Raw genomic sequence first — 21,247 nt, 5'->3', positions numbered from 1 at the left:
TTCCATGTAGCAAACCCATTTAAATTGATCCTAACAATCAATAAGACTTAAAGCTTTCTACAGTTCTTTTTAAATGGTTTTCCAAACTCATACCCCCCACTCCACCATGGGCTGACATGACACCCCACTTGGCGACGTATAAATAACTAACTATTATAATTGACGTCAAAGATAAACCCATTTAGTAACATAATTGGATCGGGAGTTATTTTTAAACCGATTTATTAGAACGTTTCAATGTCACATCGTTCAGCGTCCACATGCTGAAAGCAAAAAGGAGGTTCTCAATTCGTCGTCGGTATCTTCACAGATTTGTTTTTTTTTTTTACTAAGAAAGTTAGCCAGGCAGCCTAAGTTCTTTCTTGTCGCTTCTCTCTTGACAGACAATGAAGCGGATACAGCTTTACTTACAACCTCCCTCCTTCTCTCCTTGTGACATGGTTTCACTTGGTCAGTTCAGGCCATCCGTGATCCTGATAAACCGCTTGCAATGCTTCCTTCTGGTAGCACGACCGAATTCTCTATCGTCGAGACACGTGACAATAGTATCGTCTAAGTTCTAGTCTAGTTTTATTATAAATAATTATACATTCTATTCAATTGTAACTTTGGATTATTGTTAAGTTGATGTTTTTTAAGAAAATGCTGCGGAGCAGTTTCTTACCGCTTTATCTGCAGTGACGCTTTGGAAGCGGCTCTAAACTTAGTTTTAAATAGGTAACTTATTCGACATCAACCAATGTTACGAAACCAAAATATTGATGTTCGAGATGTCCCATAATAAAGATTGAAAATTTCTAATTTGAATATAAAGACTAATATAACTAAAGGGCTCTTGCAAATTGTCTCATTGCAGAATTTTAATTATATTATCCATAAACCCAGACCAATTGGAGAAAGTTTATTTTTCATCGTGACCTGACCGAAGATCAAAACCGCGACCTTTTAACTCGTGCCGTAATATATTTGTTATAGAAATACACTCCTTTGTCCTTGGCCTCAACCGACACACGGCCTTATGTTGTATTATTTAACCTTTTGACCTTTATTATCAAGAAGGCCCAAAATAAACACTATTAAAAGAATTAATATTTTTCTGTTACAAAGGTTTGTACGGTGTGACGTACATATGTACGTGTTTTATTTTTAACCTTTCTTTTTCAAAGTCTTGATACAAACATGGATAAGTACATTTATTTTGATCCAATAAGTTATACATACATACATAAAGTCACGCCTTTTTTACCGAAATAAAACCCTATATCCCTTTCCAGACTGTTAATTATATATACGTGATATTTCAAGAACCGTAGTATTATAATTGATTTATTGTTTAATATTCAGTGAATTGACAATGCATCGTTAAAATGTTGATTGATATTTAATTCCTGACTTGTTTACTGAAGCAGTCGCTACGAACAAATTTTCTGTTCATGACCTGCCCCCGTAGCGCGACACATACATACATACATATGGTCACGTCTATATCCCTTGCGGGGTAGACAGAGCCAACAGGCTTGAAAAGACTGAATGGCCTCTTTAAGCTATTTGGCTTAATGATAGAATTGAGATTCAAATAGTGATTGGTTGCTAGCCCATCGCCTAAAAAGAATCCCAAGTTTGTAAGCCTATCCCTTAGTCGCCTTTTACGACATCCTTGGGAAAGAGATGGAGTGGTCCTATTCTTTTTTGTATTGGTGCCTGGAACCACACGGTACACGGTAGCGCGACACACACAAAACAAACACGCGCGTTGCCATTTCTAGCGCACGAAAACTATTGACCTGACAGCGATTAGTTTATCGCGCGATAAAAACGGCGTGTGACTTACTACGGGGGCTGATTTAGTCTGTTTGGTTGTTGTGAAGTTGGAAAGATAAACGAATTATTAAAAGGTAATCGTATGTATCCGCTTAGAATTTCCAAGAAGAAACTGCAACTAGAAAATCGCTGTGACAAAAGATAGAAAGGATTAAATATCCGGCTCGAAGGACCATATACAGTATTTTTCTGTCGTAACTAAATTATGTAAGAATGGTAAATACGGTGAGGATATTACCATATGGAGACAGGTGCATTTTTGGGTACTTGATATTGCGACCTTAATATGTGGAATTTTCTCAATTTCTTTTGAAACCAGACCGTCGACATAGAATAGACAATGAGGAGTATGCTCAATCCATGATATCGTAATAGAATGGAATGTCCGAGGCGTGATAAAAGGTCAATCTCAAGAATGCGCCGGACCATAAATAATGTACTGATAAGTGTTTGACACAATTAAGATTCAAATTAGTGAGTGCTGATAACGGGTCAAACGCCGCACGATTGAAAACACCACTCAATGGGTCGCTGATCGCTATTAGAAACATAGCTTCATTGTAGTTTACTGTTGCTAGGAGAAAAATGTAACCAAAAGTCGCTAAGGCGAGAAAAAGGATTACAGATCCGGCTCGAAGGACCAATTTTACCGACAAGTTACTAAAAGAACAACCTTTGAAACCCTATACTTACCGGACTATTTACGACAACAATAAAAAAATTATCATTTTGTACAAAAAACGTTGTGAATACAATATGTTTTATTAAACAATGTGTTTACAGAAATCGAATTCTGATAAACATCTTATAAAACAAAAAAAAGGAATGTATGAGTGCCGTGTGGTTCCCGGCACTATTACAAAAAAGAATAGGACCACTCCATCTCTTTCCCATGGATGTCGTAAAAGGCGACTAAGGGATAGGCTTATAAACTTAGGATTCCTCTTTTAGGCGATGGGCTAGCAACCTGTCACTATTTGAATCTCGGTTCTATCATTAAGCCAAATAGTTGAACGTGGCCATTCAGTCTTTTCAAGACTGTTGGCTCTGTCTACCCCGCAAGGGATATAGACGTGACCATATGTATGTATGTATGTATGTATGAGTACATACAAATAATTTATATACATATTAACTGGCATTCACTTCTGTATAGGCGCTTCGAATCAAAAAGATTGGAACGCAAATGCCCCTAGTAATTCAGCTTACCCTTGATACGGGCCTATTGTCCGATTATTGTCATACGATAGGTAAGGTGGTAAAAGGCATTGATTTTTTTCTCTTCTTTTTTAAACAAGCTATTTAAACAGGCTACGAGTAATCACATTGTGTTATCATGACAACCTCATACAGAACTTCAGAGTAAAGAGCGTTACTCTTTGCGTCACCAGAAAACTGTCCCAAATAAGGTAAAAAGGTACAAAATGCTTAAAAAAAAAAAGAAAACGTCATGACGGCAAACAAACAGTCCGTAAGTCAAGGACATGAGTAAATTGGAGATAATACAAAACACGTGATGAAGACAGTGACTTCCCGCGTCACATTGTGGAAGATCACTGTACTCGCACGGCCGATTTTGAGGTATTTCAACCAATGTGCCGTGTGGTTCCCGGCACCAATAAAAAAAAGAATAAGACCACCCGTTCCCATGGATGTCGTCAAATGCGACTAAGGACTTAAAAACTTGGGATTCTTCTTTTAGGCGATGGGCTAGCGACCTGTGAAAATTTGAATCTCAATTCTATCATCAAGCCAAACAGCTGAACGTGGCCTATCAGTCTTTTCAAGACTCTTCGCTCTGTCTACCCCGCAAGAGTATAGACGTGATTATATGTATTTATGTATGTATTTTCAACCCATTTACTTACGTATAACAACTAGTAATTACATAATTATAAGTCATGAATGACCTTAACATTCCTATACACAATAATGACACAGGTAGATCAATACATATGCAAGTTTCATTCGCGTATGTTAACTGTTCGATACTTCGTACAGTTTCTTCATTCATTTCTGTGGAAAAATGTTGTCTCTGCCTACCCCTCTGGGAAAGAGTCGTAATTTTATGTATGTACGTTGATCGATTCCTTCGTGGCCTTTTTCTTGGAAGGAGAGGTCTAGGGTTGCACTAAGCGAGGATTTCTCGGAATTCGGCCTAGGCCATATATAGTTGTTATAAGTAACGAGTTATATATTTACAAACAAACACATGCACCGTTCTCGTGATACTGAGAAACCAGTCTTCGAACCGGTTGAGATAATCGCCGTTGTCTTAATCGCCGTGATAAGTACATTGCATTTACCTCAAAGGACCTAAAGTGGTTCTTTAGTCGACTTAACTAATGTCCGCAGTTAGTGGAATATGTCGGTCGAGGTTGGGGATTAAGTTTAAGTTATTATCATAGATCGGAATAGGTAGATTGATTTGATGTCAATGAACTGAAACGTATATATTAATACGGACATACCTCCGGGATTGCGGGATTTGTAAATTATTAAGATTTTTTCCGGAATTTTTTACAAGTGGGATGAAGAATATAATACAAGTTTAAGCATATCCGTTATTGATAGATCAGTCATGTTGGGAATCGAACTCCGTTACTTGATAGCCGATAAGTTACGCCACGTGGCCGTCGCAGATGTCGACATCAATTTCGTCAATAATTAATCCTTTTAACGACGGTATAAAGCCGGCAGCGGTTCTAATTGAGAGTATCCGCAACGCGAATCAACTCCACGTTGGCGCAATCAGTTCTTACCTTCCGCCGGACGGTAAACTAGTTCGGGGTACACGAGAGGGCTACAGTTATACCCAACTAGCTGTGCCCGCGACTTCGTCCACGTGGAAAAGTTATTTTGGGCATTATTAAATAAATACTTAAATATATACGGGACAAATTACACAGATTAAGTTAGCCTCGAAGTAAGTTCGAGACTTGTGTTACGAGATACTAACTCAACGATACTATATTTTTATAATAAATACTTATATAAATAAACATCCAAGACCCAGGCCAATCAGAAAAAGTTGGTTTCTCATCATGCCCTGGCCGGGATTCGAACCCAGGACCTCTGGTGTCACAGACAAGCGTACTACCGCTGCGCCACAGAGGCCGTCATTATTGAACCCCTCAAGGATGAATAATTCTCCCCGTTTTTTTTTTTTCACATTTTCCATTATTTCTTTGCTCCTTGTAATTGCAGCGTGATGTTGTATAGCCTAAAGCCTTCATCGATAAAAGGTCTATTCAACGCAAAAAGAACTCGAACCAGTAGTTCCTGAGATTAGCGAGTTGAAACAAACAAACAATCATAATATTTGTTTGTTTGTTTGTTTTGTGGGGAATTCCTTCCTTATTTGCAAGTCGTAAAAGGCGACTAAGGGATAGGCTTTTAAACTTGGTATTCTTCTTTTAAATATAAATAGTAAAGCCATAAAGCTGAACGTGTCCTTTGATTTTTTTCAAGCCTATTGGTTCTGTCTAGCTCGCAAGGGAAATAGACGTGGCTATATGTGTGTGTGTATGTAGCAGTGACTGGTAGTCCTGCCCGTAGGAAGTCGTTACAAATTGAATCTCCGATAGGAACAGGCGCGTACGAGCAATTGACAGAAGAATTGAGCCATTATAGACTAATGGTCATCGCGTGAGAGATATCTGCGACCATAATAGTCTTATATGTAGTATTTCTTACAATTAATAGGTTTAATTTTTACAATTAAGGTCAATTCTATCTTAAAGCCAAATAGCTGAACGTGGCCTATCAGTCTTTACAAGACTGTTGGCTCTGTCTACCCCGCAAGGGATATAGACGTGATTATATGTATGTATGTATTAGGTTTAAAAATGTGTTTAAAACTTTAAATATATGTTAGAAAAAGGGAATCAGAATCTAAAAATACAACGAGTTCTTTCTTGTTCGTTATACACATACATACATACATAAAAATCACGCCTTCTTTCCGGAGGGGTAGGCAGAGACTATCTCTATCCACTTGATACGATCTTAGGTATATCTTATCTTCTTCGTTATATTGTCGTCTTATCATTTGTTATCTTACTAGATCTTACTGCGTTTCCTCCCAAGCTTTCTTTTTGTTTTAAACATTCATACAAACGTCATCACGTCTATATCCCTTGCGTGGTAGAAACAGCCAACAGTCTTGAAAAGACTGTTAGGCCACGTTCGGCTGTTTGGCTTAATTATAGAATTGAGACTCAAATAGTGATAGGTTGCTAGCCCATCTCCTAAAAGTATCCCTTAGGCGCCTTTTATGACATCCGTGGGAATGAAACGAAGTGGTCCTACTCTTTTTTTTATTGGTGCCCCGGGAACCACACGGCACATTTTGTTTAATAGAGAAATTATCCTTTTTTAGATTACAAATTGACGTGCCATGTAATCAAGTTTCTTTTTTCTCATGTTATTTTATGAACTTTTGTATAATTATATGTATATTTATAATGTAGACCTACCTATTATTATATAATTAAAATTTTCAATGTACAATAGGTACATTTGAATCATGAGAGCAAGTTCCTCTAGGGAAAAATGTGATTCTAAGGCACGTTATTCAAACCTTGAACCGCGAAATATTTTCCGGCAATAACACACGCTATTTCGGAATTTTTATTTAACAATACGCCAGAAACTTCGTAATTACTACGTGTTACGTTTGTGTTAGTTCAAAAGTCGGTCTGACTTTTTGAAATCAAGATTATTTTTAGAGTTCCATACCGAAACTACTTCAAAAAAAAACGTAACCCGTTAAAACTAACATTTCGAATGTATCTTGATCAAATTAAGGTCGTCCTGGCAAAGGTTCAGGTCAAGAGTACCCGAAACCGCTGAGCTTGCATGAAGAGAGTTATGAATGTGGATGAAGCGAAGGAAGTATGCAGAGATCGTGGCAAGTGGAAAGATGTAGTCTCTGCCTACCCCTCCGGGAAAGAGGCGTGATTTTATGTATGTATGTACTAATATTATTAGTTAAAATCAAAACATGTAGGGTACCTACTTTATGTACCAACAATCATTGGCACAAAATGAAACACATATTACCACGAAGCGTATATGTATAGTAAAAAACCATAACTGGTGCTATAAATAACTATATACGGGACAAATTACACAGATTGAGTTAGCCTCGAAGTAAGTTCGAAGCTTGTGTTACGAGATACTAATTCAACAACACTATACTTTATAATAAACACTTATATAGATAAACATACAAGACCCAGGCCAATCAAAAAAATATCATTTCCCATCATGCTTAGGTCGGGATTCGGAACCGGGACCTCCAGTGTCACAGACAAGCGTACTACCGCTGCGCCATAGAGGTCGTCATGTGCTGAAGTTCCTTGAATCCTAATATAATTTCTTATTTCTATAGAAATTTCTCTAAAAATAATTAGTGCCCTTGTACTGAAATTCTCTCTATTTAAAGTTTTATTCTTATTTTCCTTGATGCACTTACATAAATATATAAATAATAACTCTTTCGTACAAAAAGTTCAGCGGCCCTGTTCCAACCGGAATCTTCACGCGATCGTCCTATTATTGTGATTAAAATGTAATTATTTCACACTTTATCTTGCATAATTATCTAGAAACCGAGGCACTGAAGAGCAGGTAACTCATTATCAGTTATTAGTATGTATATAGGTGGTAACTAACTATGTAAATGAGAGTGTTGGCCCTGAAAACCCTTCTGAGAAAAACAGACATATCTAAATTTGGTCTATTGACGATTACAATGAAAACACATTTGCATGTTTAATTTGCAAGCCGAAAAGGATTAATTTTACATAATTGGACTTGGTAAACGAACACAGGGATCATTTAGCTATTCTTACATACATACATACATATGGTCACGTCTATATCCCTTGCGGGGTAGACAGAGCCAACAGTCTTGAAAAGACTGAATGGCCACGTTCAGCTATTTGGCTTAATGATAGAATTGAGATTCAAATAGTGACAGGTTGCCAGCCCATCGCCTAAAAAAGAATCCCAAGTTTGTACCTTAGTCGCCTTTTACGACATCTATGGGAAAGAGATGGAGTGGTCCTATTCTTTTGTGTATTGGTGCCGGGGACCACACAGCACCTATTCTTAGATATCCTTTTTTTTAAAATGAATGTTATAAATAACTCAACATAACTTACATGATTGAAGCATAACTTTAATAAATTCAAATGTATAAAGACAAAAAATATACATCGCAATGTCGTTGAACTCTTGTAGGTACTTGGTAAATGGAGAGTTTATGCAAAAATAAAACTTATCACAATAAAGATACAGCTCAAAATACAACAGTATTAACTGACTGACAGGACGTCTCTAGAAATTGATGAAAGCGATCGATCATGTCGAAAATTGCGATCTTCCTATTTGGAATTCAAAACACAAAGAAAATCGTGCCGTAAATGGTACAAATAAAGCCTACTTTCCCTAGACAACGACCAACAATAAATCTAGCTAAGGTCCAATTTTGTTCGAGCATTATACGTCCTAAAAGTCCTGACCTGCTATTCGACTTTCAACTTTAAAAAACAATAACAACTTTCTTAATTTGTTTAGCAATAATATAGTGGAAATTGAAAGTGCGATAGAGTTAAAATTCACTTGAACTTCATGAAAAATTAGCCTTGCTTTTTGCTGGTTCGTGATAAGTAGGCCGGAAAAGAGGCGCAAAGATCATAACGTGTTAATTGTCCAACATATTCGCAACCTTAGCAGGTAAACCTAACCCGTATTGGTCGATCATGGTTACACATCCAGTTGCCTGAATGTGCAGGTTTCCTCGCGATGTTTTCCCTCACCGTAAGAGCATCGGTTAGTATTCAAACTAATGTACAAAACTTCGAAAATAGTCATTGGTAAATGGCTTGTAATGGATTCGAACCTGTGCCATTCCGCGCATCACGCATTTCAACCGGGACCAACGATGTTACCGGTACAAATCAGACAGAAGGAAGGAGTGTTTTGGTAAAATCGAAAGAATATCATGAAGATACAGGTTTCGGCTGTTACGTTGACTTGATACACACACACACACACACACACACACACGCCTTCATGAACAATGTCCGTTCATATTTGGATCACTCACGTGTACTCCACTTGCAAAACATCGTGCATTCTTGTTGATGCAATCCGAAAACTGGTTTCATCCGGTGCTTTGCCTACATGGCTTTTTTATACACTTAGTTGAACCTACACACTTACGTATAGGTATAAACACGTACTTATTCCTGATTTATCCCCGTGACGTGTGATTTCCGGCACCAATAAAAAAAAATTAATGTAGACACTGTGCATTCGTCCATTGACGTCCGATGAAAATGCTGCAGTGTAGTTTGTTCCGCCGCTTCTTCTACACATACGCTTTGGAAGCGGTAGTAGTTATAATTAGATTTAAGTGATGTGATGTCAATAAGTGATACCTTGTATCCAATTTTGAAAATAAATCTATTCTATTCTCTTTTACAAGCTTTGTACTTTGTTTACAAGCCTATCCCTTAGTCGTCTTTTACGAAATCCATGGAAAAGAGACGGAGAGGTCCTATTATTTTTTCTATTTGTGCCGAGAACCACACGACAATGAAATATGTACAACAAACGTGAGGAAAGCCGCAAACAAAACCTAGTAGGTACAGTCAGAACGTCAACCTAATTAACCGAATTCACTTTAAATTCGACTCTTATTACAGGTTCATAGTTTCACGCGGGATAACTTTATATGCGGTTAACTGTACGGACAAGACAGTTTTGAATAAAGAAAAAATTGTACGAAGAATTCAAAGCATTAAACAAAAGAGCGTTTAATAAAGGCGGTATTGAAATTTCTTTGAAGTATGTTGCCAACAGGAGAATGAAACATTCATTAGCTTCTACATAAAAACGCAATTAAGATAAAATAGAGATGCTTTAGTAATAAGTACAGTTAGCTGAAACAGTTTACGAGAAATACCTATCACACATTTTCTACATTTAGGACGTACATAACGTACGCTCAAATTTTAATACGAAGTACAGTGATACAAATACAAAAAAAAAAGGTAAAACAATTTTGATAAGTGTACGATACAAAGGTTTCAGTGATGTCTTTAGTTTTCATATCATGAAATTTTGCAATAGTATAGTGAAATGAAACTTCTCAACTCCAATAGTTGTAGTATTATAAATTATCGTAAAGGGCAACTGAAGAAAACGCTAATGAACTTGAGGTTTATCTTGTAGGCGATGAGCTAGCGAATGGTCACTATTTGAATCTCAATTATATCATTAATCCATACATTTGAACGTGGCCTTTCAGTCTTTTCAAGATTGTTGGCTCTGTCTACCCCGCAAGGGATACAGTCGTGATTATATTTATGTATATTTTAAATTAAAATTACGACGTCTGTGTTTAGCTTACATTTCCAAAAGACATACTTAGGTAATTATATAACATATACGTCGTATTTTGGCATTTTTTTAGCAACCTAGGTCATTGAACATAGGCGTGTAGTTTAGGTACTACAAACTTACTTATCTAGGCACTAATATTTCCAGATATCTATTTTTATTTATTTATAACAGCTATTTACCTATTTTTATTTTAACATTTTTTTTTTAAATAAATTACTTTTTATTTCAAATTCCAGTGTAAAGCAGTGTTAACTTAGTTAGCAATGCACAGCTGGTCATTCTACAGACACGTGTGTATAACATCGGTACACGATTTATTTATCGTATACGGATGTAAACTAGACGCACACACACACAGCCGTACGTGTTTACATCACGGTATTTGATCAACTCTAAAATTGCGCTCGCGCAGAAGAATTTGATGTTCCGTCGACGTTATAATTTTTTTATTGACATTAAATCTGTACAGACTTTGATGTCCGTTTTAAAAGAAGAATGAAGGGGATTAAGATTTTTTTAAGACTTGAATAAAATAGGCATTGCTGAAGGTTGCATTTACCACCTACCACATCTCGCTTATTAACAAGCATATTGAGGTCAAACACAATTTTTAACAAAAACAAAAAATATATTAAGCATGGAGGTTTTTCCAAAGGTTTTTCAAAATTTAATTAGTTTAAACTGAAGATGTCAATTAATTTCTAATAGATATAAATATAGACAGATAACATAGATTGAGTTAGCCTCGAAGTGAGTTCGAGTTAAGTTAAGAACTTGTGTAACGAGACACTAACTCAATGATACTATATGTTTTATAATAAATACTTTTATAGATAAGCATCCAAGACCCAGTCCAATCAGAGAAAGTTCAATTCTCATAATGCCTCAGCTGGGATTCAAATCTAGGACTTCCAACGGTCACAGACAAACACACTGAAGAAAATTGGCTAAGGGAAATATGCAAAATATGAGAGATTTTTAAATTAAGTATTTGGTAGATTGAAGCACATACACATAAATAAACATACCCCGTGATTTCCAGAACTTTAGAATAGATCCATATCTTTTCCATAGATGTTGAAAAAGGCGACTAAGGGATAAGCTTATTAACTTGGTATTCCTCTTGTAGGCAATGGGCTAGTAATCTGTCACTCTTTTAATCTCAATTCCATCAAGAAATCATACAGTTAAATGTGGCCTTGTCAACACTGTTAGCCCTGGGAATCCTCCCCAGAATTAATAATAAGAATTTTAAATGCATGTATGTATTTAAAAAAGGGTATTATATTGTTTCTGTAGAACAAGCGCATACAAAAAGTAGAACAATAAAATGGTATTCCTACAAAATAACTGAGTCAATATTATTTTCCTTAAATACCAACACACATTATGTTTTTTTATTTGCGACCCTTGTTTGTGATTTATGAAGTAAGAAAGCATATTAGGAAAACTGCAAGATATTTATGACTTAAATAGCAACAAAATTTGAAGAAATGAACTAACCAGGTAAATCTGTAAAAAGAAAATCATGAATGACAAATAGTGCCCAAACAAAATATGTGTATAAAATTAGTAATTGTTTGCTCCATAACAGTTGGTCAGCAGAAGAACTGATATAGGTATTACTGAAATAACCACATTGATTATTGCCTACACGGTTATATCAGTCGTCAGTACTTCGATTTTCTTCATTGTTGATGATTATAAATGCCATTGCAAGAATATCTTTGAATTAATTAAGCTTATAATAAAAATTGGTATAGCAACAATTCAAAAATATAATATTGATTAATTACACTATAATAAACCAACCCATGTCTTTTTAATAAACAATCTTCTATTTCTATGTGAAAGCTTCTTTCCCTGAAGGGTAGGCAGATACTACTTTTTTCACTTACTTGCCTGAATACTTCTTTGTTTTCCATCAACTCCAGCTTATGGCCAGATAAATTTCAGGAAAAATTTAAGATTTTATCAATTAATAAAGTACTTCCAATGTTTCATTGCTTTGCCCCTTGCTGTCTTTTGTTTTAATTATTTCGGGAAAATTGGTCGGTCGAAACTGGGACATTTACAAATTGTTAAATACGATTCAACATGTCGTGAATCAAAACAAATAACAAAACCTTCAACAAACAAATAACAAAAACAAATATTATGCTTGTTTTGTAAATGAAATGAATGTAGAAGTAAGATATGTCGGGTTAACACCGACTTTGAACTGCGGGTGAAAGAAAACTTGTGACCCTGACGATGTTTTGGATCAAAAAAACCATGAAATTTTGGAATGTATTTGATAATGTTTCAATAGCAATGTTTACTTACAGCCATCACCATTTCGAAGGGAAACTTATGTACCCGAACGGGGGACACGTACTCCTGGACCATATTGATGATTCTCACTCACGATTGCAAAGTAAATAAAAAGGATAACAATCCTTCCCGTTCACTGTTTCACAGATTTCAAACAACAGTCATAATGTTTGAATTTGAAGAACTTTCACTCGCGTCAACACAACACTGAAATATGGTAGTTATGCCAAAACATAAAATGTTTGGGACGACGTCGTCGTGAACTTGAAATGGGAATGAAGTCGTATCGAAGTGGATCACTGAAACGAAACAAAATGGACTGTTTCTGAAAAACTGAAGTTAGCTACAGGACATATGTCAAAATGACAAATTAATTAATGTTGCCATGTGCAAAAATTATAATGGTACTAATACATAGTACGAAAACGATTTATATAATTAGAAAAACTTTTAAAAACGGTTATAAGCGTTTTCTGTTAATTGTATTATTATAGCTTATTTCTAGAGGAATTGATAATAGAAATACTTAATACATTTCATATCATTAAATGTACCTCTGGATAAGAACACGTCACATTTAGCTTACTATTAACCCAATTTGAAATCATGAAAATAACAAAAACTTAGTTTTCGGTTTTTAACGTCTGTGTCTTTCGTATTTTTTTTATTTTCCATCCACGTTGCTTGTGGCTAACTTCAAAACAGTGAGTAAGCGAGCCTTGACGAAGCGCGAATGTCGCTTTCCATCATTTGAAGACTCATTTCTTCATTGTCTCGTTGAAATCCCAAGCAAAATTCTGGCAAAATTGTGCGCGTTCGTGCCCGATGTCTAGTGCTGAAGTCGCCGATAATTCCGTTGACCCCCCGGCGAAAAAGCGGAAGCTAAATACAGGAGAATCCCGTTCCAATTCCTCAGCAATGGCGAACAATGGAACGCGTGTGGAAGATGAAATTGACGAGAGTTTATACTCGCGGCAATTGTACGTTCTTGGTCATGATGCTATGCGGCGGATGGCCAACTCGGATGTGCTGATCTCAGGTCTCGGAGGTCTCGGGGTGGAGGTTGCAAAAAATGTGATCTTGGGTGGCGTGAAGTCTGTCACTCTGCATGACGAGCGGACTTGCACAGTGTCTGACTTGTCTTCTCAGTTTTATTTGTCGGAGAAAACAGTTGGCCAGAACCGTGCGGTGGCGTCGTGCGAACAGTTGGCAGAGTTGAACCACTACGTGCCTACGACAGCTTATACTGGTGCTTTGACAGAGGAATTTTTGAGTAAATTTAGCGTAGTTGTGCTGACTAGTGCTTCCGCGGCGGAGCAGGAGCGAGTGGCAGCGATAACTCATGCCCACAACATAGCGTTGATCATTGCTGACACCAGAGGGCTGTTCTCAATGGTGTTCTGTGACTTCGGGCCAGAATTCACAGTGGTGGATGTGACGGGTGAGAACCCCGTGTCTGCTATGGTGGCAGACATCACCCATGAGTATGAAGCAGTGGTCACTTGCTTGGATGACACTCGTCATGGCTTAGAAGATGGTGACTATGTCACATTTAGTGAGGTTAGTATGTCAATAGAAACCAACAGTATTGTTTATAAAAATAAAAAAAAAATTATTGCTAATCAACATCTTTATTAGAAGAAGGCTAAGCAAATGAAAAATATTTCACAATATAATGCAATAATTAAATAATGTCTATCATGATTGCCCTTGGCTGGAAGCTGGATCCCTTCATGGGATAAGTCCGCCATTGCAAGTGATATATTTCTTTTATAACTGAGTTATAGTACAAAATTCTTGTATCTGTGTTAATTTCTGTGCAATAAAGATATTACAAACAAACAATGATATCAAAATATGACAAAATAATATACAATCAGTTGTTGAATCAAATCAAACACTGGGTTAAATTAATATTAACTTAATATTAATATGTGGGTAATAATAATATGTAAAAAAATAACCAAAGTATTTATTATTATTTCCCACCTGCAATATATGGATTGATAAATGAATTTAAAATTATTGAAAAACTGCTGATTTGTGCTCATTACTTATTAATCTTTCTTTCTTTCTTTCGCAAAAATACTTATTTAGAGGATCGCCTCAAGAAACTAAAGATTGTTCACTAATTGCTGTGAAAGTTACCTTAATTCAAGGCTAACTTAATCTGTAATTTCACCCATAAAGGTATATTTATTTATATTACAGCTATGACTAACACAATATGACATTTATAGTTTTCCAATTTTCTGATTAGGAATAACTAGCAATATTGGTATCCTGGATTCTGCTTCTTGGGTGTTTTTAAACCAAACTACAAATAAATATTTTACACTACTTACTAGCTGTTGTTTATGAGTTTTTCTTAAATGGGAATTTTTGGGGGAAAAAATTGCCTTAAGGTTTATAAAACCTTCAGGAGTATTAAATATCATCTTTTGTCTTTAGTGTCAAATGCCATCAAAATCGGTCTAGTAGTTTCTGAATTTATTCATTTCCAAACAAACACACAAATTTCTCTTTGTAATTTTATAATGATGGATAATGCTAATTTACTTTTGAATAAATATATTTTTGCAACACAAAGAACATAGTTATTAGTTATCTTCACATAAGAGTTGAGTAAGATATAATTTATTTCTAGTAATTCATATAACTGCTAACATTAATAATTGCCTTTGATTATCTTTCTTTCAATGAGTATACTATATTTGTCAAGTAAACCAATGATAGTATGTATGTACACAAACTGACAAGTATTTATAACCATACATTTTATAAAACACAATCAGTTTCAAATTCTTTTTTTTTTTATTTTAATACATTATCTTAAATTTCTTTTCTATTTATTAAATTTATATTTATATATATTATATTTAAATTAATTTTTTTATTTATATTATAATAAACTCTTAATAACAAACTGAAATTTTGTCAATATTATTCTCCTGTTATAAATTTTAAATGACAAAAAATATTAATAACAAAATCACTTTACTCTCCAGGTCCAAGGCATGACGGAACTCAACGGCTGCGAGCCCAGAAAGATCAAAGTCCTCGGGCCGTACACTTTCAGCATCGGAGACACAACCTCTTTCAGCAAATACAACCGCGGAGGCATCGTAACACAAGTCAAAATGCCCAAAAAAATTGCATTCAAACCGCTGAAAGAAGCTTACAAAAATCCAGAGTTTGTTATCACGGATTTTGGCAAGTTTGATTATCCACAGCAGTTGCATATCGCATTCGCTGTTCTGGATAAGTTCCAAGAGGCAGAAGGGCACCTCCCGAGGCCATGGTGTGAATCGGACTCTACGAAATTCCTGGAATATGCTAAGGACTTTGTGAAGGACCAAGAGCAGTTTAAGAATGGGGAAATAGAACTCAATGTTGAGTTGTTTGACACTTTCAGCAAGGTTAGTATTTTATACTACATACATACAATCACGTCTACATTCCTTGCGGCGTAAGCAGAGCCAACAGTCGTGAAAAGAATGATAGTTAGTGAGAATATGACTGACATTTTTGTATCCAAAAGTATAAAAAACTTACATACATACATACATAAAATCACGCCTCTTTCTCTTTCTTTCTTTCTTTCCTCTTTCTATAAAAAACTTCTTAACAAAAATAATACATAAACGAAATGCTAAATTTGTATGAACATTTCGAAGGGAATATTTGATTATTAAAACACACAGTGCTCTCCCTCAGAAAAAAATAACTTACTTAAAAGGGACAACAGGACTAATTACAGAAATTTCATTTAAAAAAAAAGGGATTAAATAGAAAAAAAACAGCTTTTATTTCCAAATCAAAGGATTTATTTTAAGTGAAGTTTTATTAAACTATGTTGGAGTACTTAAAATAATATTTAAATTTCCAGGTCAGTGCCGGAGATCTGAACCCAATGAACGCCGCTATAGGCGGCGTCGTTGCCCAGGAGGTGATGAAGGCATGCTCCGGAAAGTTCCACCCGATCGTCCAATGGCTGTACCTGGACGCCGTTGAGTGCCTACCCAAAGACAGATCGCTCTTGACCGAGGATTCTTGCAAGCCGGTGGGGTCAAGATATGATGGTCAGGTCGCTGTGTTCGGAAAGGAGTTCCAGAAGAGACTTGGAGAGCTCAAATATTTCATTGTTGGTAAGTTTTTGGTCTCTAGTCCTAAAAGCAGTGTTCGTAATTTGTGCCGTGTGGTCCCCGGCACCGATAGAAAATAGAATTGGACCACTCTGTCTCTCTACCATGGATGTTGTAAAAGGTGACTAAGGCTTATAAACTTGGGTGTCTTCTTTTAGGCGACGGGCTTACGACCTGTCACTATTTGAAACTCAATCATATGATAAAGCCAAACAGCTGAATGTGGCCTGTCAGTCTTTTCAAGACTGTTGGCTCAGTCTACCCCGCAAGGGATATAGACTTGACTATATGTATGTACTAGAATGATTATATATGTGTGTAATGTTTATTAAACTACCTTCACCAGGCGCCGGCGCAATCGGCTGCGAGCTGATGAAGAACTTCGCGATGATCGGCGTGGGCGCGGCCGGCGGCTGCGTCACAGTCACCGATATGGACCTCATCGAGAAGTCCAACCTCAACAGGCAGTTCCTGTTCCGCCCGCACGACGTGCAGAAACCCAAGTCCAGTACCGCTGCCAAGGTTAGTGATAACTGTTTATCTTTAGAAGGTGATGGATGATCAATTTTTTTTGATGTTAAGCAAAATACTATAATTCATTGCTACTGCCAAGGTGAGATCACTTACATTCATACACACAATCACTTCTTTAATCCCTTACGGGGTAGACAGACAGCAACAGGCTTAGTACTAGGGTCCCGTTTTTACTCTTCAGGTACAGAACCATAAAAATAAGTAATACACATATTCACGTCTACAACCTTGCGGGGTAGACAGATCCAACAGTCTTGAAAAGTCTGATTGGCCACGTTCAGCTGTTTGAATAAATGGTAGAATTGACATTCAACTAGTGACAAGTTGCTAGCCAATCGCCCAGAAGAAGAATCCCAAGTTTACAAAGTCTATCCCTTAGTCGCCTTTTACGACACCCATAGAAAAAAAGATGGAGTAATCCTATTCTTTTTTTCTATTGGTACCGGGAACCACACGGCACTCAAAAGTAAGTATGACCTTAAGTTCATACTTCTTTCATTCTACACATGCGCTTTGGAAGCGGTAGTAGTTATAATTAGATTTAAGTGATGTGACGTCAATAAGTGACACCTTGTATCCAATTTTGAAAAAAATCTATTCTATTCAGGACATTATATGTTTTTTTTTTTAATATAATTCCAGGCGATCAAAGAAATGAACCCGTTAATGAACGTGCTCGCTCAAGAGAACCGCGTGTGCCCCGAGACGGAGGCGGTGTACGACGACCAGTTCTTCGAGGCCCTGGACGGCGTCGCCAACGCTTTGGACAACGTGGACGCGCGGATCTACATGGACCGCCGCTGCGTGTACTACAGGAAGCCGCTGCTGGAGAGCGGCACCCTGGGCACCAAGGGGAACACGCAGGTAATGAGTTTAGATATACAGTTGTTTTGTCATACCTCTGCGGTGCTGTCTCTGTGACAGCGGAGGTCCCGTGTTCGAATCCTGGCATCGGCATGATGGGAAATGAACTTTCTGTGATCGGCCTGGGGCTTGGATGTTTATCTATACAGGTATTTATTATATAAGTTGAGTAACTCGTAACACAAGTTTCGAAATTACTTCGAGGCTAACTCAATCTGTGTAATTTGTCCCATATGTTATTATTGAGCCTCAAAGCAACAATAGGGCGGACTTAATGCTAATAAAATTATATTCGTATCAACCAAAGCACTAAAATTTCCAAACAACTAACAAAATTAAAATTACGATTCATTTCATAAAGAATAAATAAATAAACATTATTGTATCTCAAGTTCTTCTTCTAACCTTATTTTCTCACTTTCCAGGTCGTGGTCCCATTCCTGACCGAGTCATACAGCTCATCCCAGGACCCCCCAGAGAAGAGCATCCCTATTTGCACCCTGAAGAACTTCCCCAACGCGATTGAACACACTTTGCAATGGGCCCGGGACGAGTTTGAAGGTCTATTCAGGCAGGCGGCGGAACACGCAGCCAGATATCTGACCGATCCTCTGTTCCTTGAGAGGACCATGAAGATGCCTGGTTCCCAGCCGCTGGATGCCTTGGAGAGTGTCCGGGTAAGTTTCTCTGATGTTTTATGGGACGAATTATGGGTTCCTTTGGGACTCTTACAGGGATCTTTTTTTAAAGTCAAAGAGTATATGTGACAAAGACTATAAGTTCCGTACAAAATCATTACAGTGCCTTTCAGTTCTGTAAGGATCTAGATAACTAATGTGTAAAACCGTTTTTAGTATAAGTGGGGCTTTGTATTACGATACTTGGCATTTTTCTTTTGAGCGATGAGTTTGCAACCTTACTATTTGAATTTGACTTCCATCATTACCGCATTAATCTCGAAGTGCCCGTACAGATTTTTCAAGACTGTTGACTGTGTCCACTCCATAAGGAATAAAGGCGTGAAGTGGCAGTTTGTGTACTATGTATTGATGAAGCGTACTACTATTGCTCAAAATTTTAACACAAATACATGTTGTCACGTCTATATACTTTGCGGGGTAGACAGAGCGAACAGTCTTAAAAAACTGAACGGCCATGTTCAGTCAATTTTTGCTCATCACTCTTATTATTATCCAGCACGCTATCAACGAACGCCCCCTAAGCTTCGACGACTGCGTGCGATGGGCCCGTCTCCACTGGGAGGCGCAGTACTCCAACCAGATCAAGCAGCTCCTCTACAACTTCCCCCCGAACCAGCTCACCACGTCCGGGGCACCGTTCTGGTCCGGCCCCAAGAGATGTCCGGCCCCGCTGGAGTTCGACCCCAATGATGAATTGCACCTGGATTACGTCGTGGCTGCTGCCAATTTGAGGGCCGCCGTGTATGGGATACCAAAGTGCGTCAACAGGGAGTGTATTGCTAAGATCGCTGCCAGTGTTGAGGTAATCTATTTTTATATATATATATATCTAGGTAATAGATTTTTGAACGAGTTTACATTGTAAACAAAATATCTTTGCTAATATTATAAAGCTGAAGAGTTTGTTTGTGGGAAAAAAAAAGAATAGGACCACTCCAACTATTCCCCATGGATGTCGTAAAAGGCGACTAAGGGATAAGCTGATAAACCTGCGATTCTTATTTTAAGCGATGGGCTAGTAACCCGTCGCTATTTGAATCTCAATTCTACTGTTGAGCCAAACAGCGGGGCGGCCTGTTAATCTTTTCAAGACTGTTGGCTCCGTCTACCCCGCAAGGGATATAGACATGACTATATGTATGTATTGTGAAGGCATATTTTAAAGGGAGGGGATGCGACATAAGTCTTATCAATGGAAGCCTTATATTCATTGCGCTTATCATCACAATATTAATGCTATTCCAGGTACCCGAATTTAGCCCCAAATCGGGCATAAAGATCGCCGTGACCGACGCCCAGCTGCAGCAGGGCAACGACGAAATGGACCAGGACAGGGTCAAGAACATCATCGCAGAGCTCCCGCCGTCGAGCAAGCTCGCCAACCTCAAGATCACGCCGCTCGACTTCGAGAAAGATGACGACACCAACTTCCACATGGATTTCATCGTAGCAGCTTCAAATCTCCGCGCCGCTAACTACAGCATCCCCCCGGCTGACCGCCACCGCTCCAAACTCATCGCTGGGAAGATCATACCGGCCATCGCCACCACCACGTCAGTAGTCGCCGGCCTTGTCTGCCTCGAACTCTATAAACTCGCCCAAGGGTTCAACACCCTCGAAGTATTCAAGAACGGATTCGTCAACCTTGCTTTACCCTTCTTCGGATTCTCTGAACCAATAGCTGCACCCAAAAACACGTATTACGATAAGAAATGGACCCTCTGGGACCGATTCGAGGTCAAAGGAGAAATCACGTTACAGGAGTTCCTGGATTATTTCAAGAACGAACATAAACTAGAAATTACCATGCTCTCGCAAGGAGTCTGTATGCTGTACTCGTTCTTCATGCCCAAAGCTAAACGTCAGGAGCGACTCAACCTGCCCATGTCCGAAGTGGTCGCTAAAGTGTCCAAGAAGAAGCTGGAGCCCCACGTGAAGGCCCTGGTGTTCGAGCTGTGCTGCAACGATGAGGACGGCAACGACGTGGAAGTCCCCTACGTCAAATACACTCTGCCTTAACAAAGCCAAGTGTTTAGACCACACCGAATAGAGCCCAAATTTTCAAAGTATTCCTCTCGGCGTGGCGACTTCGGGTGCATTTGAAGCATTTACACGCTGCCCCCTGCGGCTCGACACGAATTTCATAGAAGGGTATTTTTTAATGATTCAGCGATATTATTAAGGAGTTTTGTAATCGAGCGGCCGGCGGACTGTACAGTGATAGAATTGTGTGGAGTTCTACTTATGTTTTGTGCTTAGAACACGCTTTCGTCTAATATCCATATATATTTATAGTAGTCTTAATTTGCTCACGTGTGTGTTGAAACAAAACGCGCTAGATTGTTTTCGTGATACTGAAATGATTTTACACAAAATTATCGGATATTTTTAATGTTCAAATCAGATGGGTCTGTATATTGAAAGTAATAAATAAAAATGAGCATATTGTTG

General features: G+C 37.7%; 2 protein-coding genes across 2 annotated transcripts in view; one reads left to right on the top strand and one right to left on the bottom strand.

Moving 5' to 3' along the window:
- Nucleotides 1-12,866, bottom strand: part of LOC106133167 (protein real-time) — a 47,383-nt gene extending 34,517 nt beyond the window's left edge. Inside the window, exon 1 of the mRNA XM_013332802.2 lies at nt 12,565-12,866. Within this exon, the coding sequence (XP_013188256.1) occupies nt 12,565-12,627 (63 nt within the window). The 5' untranslated portion in view covers nt 12,628-12,866. The remainder of the gene's footprint in view (nt 1-12,564) is intronic.
- A 379-nt stretch (nt 12,867-13,245) lies between these two features.
- On the top strand, nt 13,246-21,239 carry LOC106133164 (ubiquitin-like modifier-activating enzyme 1). Its single transcript, XM_013332796.2, has 8 exons — nt 13,246-14,112; nt 15,561-15,971; nt 16,442-16,700; nt 17,044-17,219; nt 17,874-18,095; nt 18,521-18,772; nt 19,293-19,598; nt 20,042-21,239. Exons 1-8 carry the CDS (start codon nt 13,378-13,380, stop codon nt 20,813-20,815), a joined length of 3,135 nt encoding a protein of 1,044 aa, XP_013188250.1. The 5' UTR covers nt 13,246-13,377; the 3' UTR covers nt 20,816-21,239.
- The last annotated feature ends 8 nt before the right edge of the window (nt 21,240-21,247 follow it).

Source organism: Amyelois transitella, chromosome 13 (genome assembly GCF_032362555.1).
Source record: "Amyelois transitella isolate CPQ chromosome 13, ilAmyTran1.1, whole genome shotgun sequence".
In the NCBI taxonomy this organism is placed as follows: domain Eukaryota; kingdom Metazoa; phylum Arthropoda; class Insecta; order Lepidoptera; family Pyralidae; genus Amyelois; species Amyelois transitella.
This window is presented reverse-complemented; position numbering and strand designations above follow the sequence as displayed.

Bases quoted from the DNA above. Each gene is read 5' to 3' on its own strand.
- LOC106133164 (XM_013332796.2), top strand. From the start codon at position 13,378: ATGTCTAGTGCTGAAGTCGCCGATAATTCCGTTGACCCCCCGGCGAAA. The intron at 18,773-19,292 runs GTAAGTTTCTCT...ATTATTATCCAG, and splicing joins ATGCCTTGGAGAGTGTCCGG to CACGCTATCAACGAACGCCC. The intron at 19,599-20,041 runs GTAATCTATTTT...ATGCTATTCCAG, and splicing joins AGATCGCTGCCAGTGTTGAG to GTACCCGAATTTAGCCCCAA.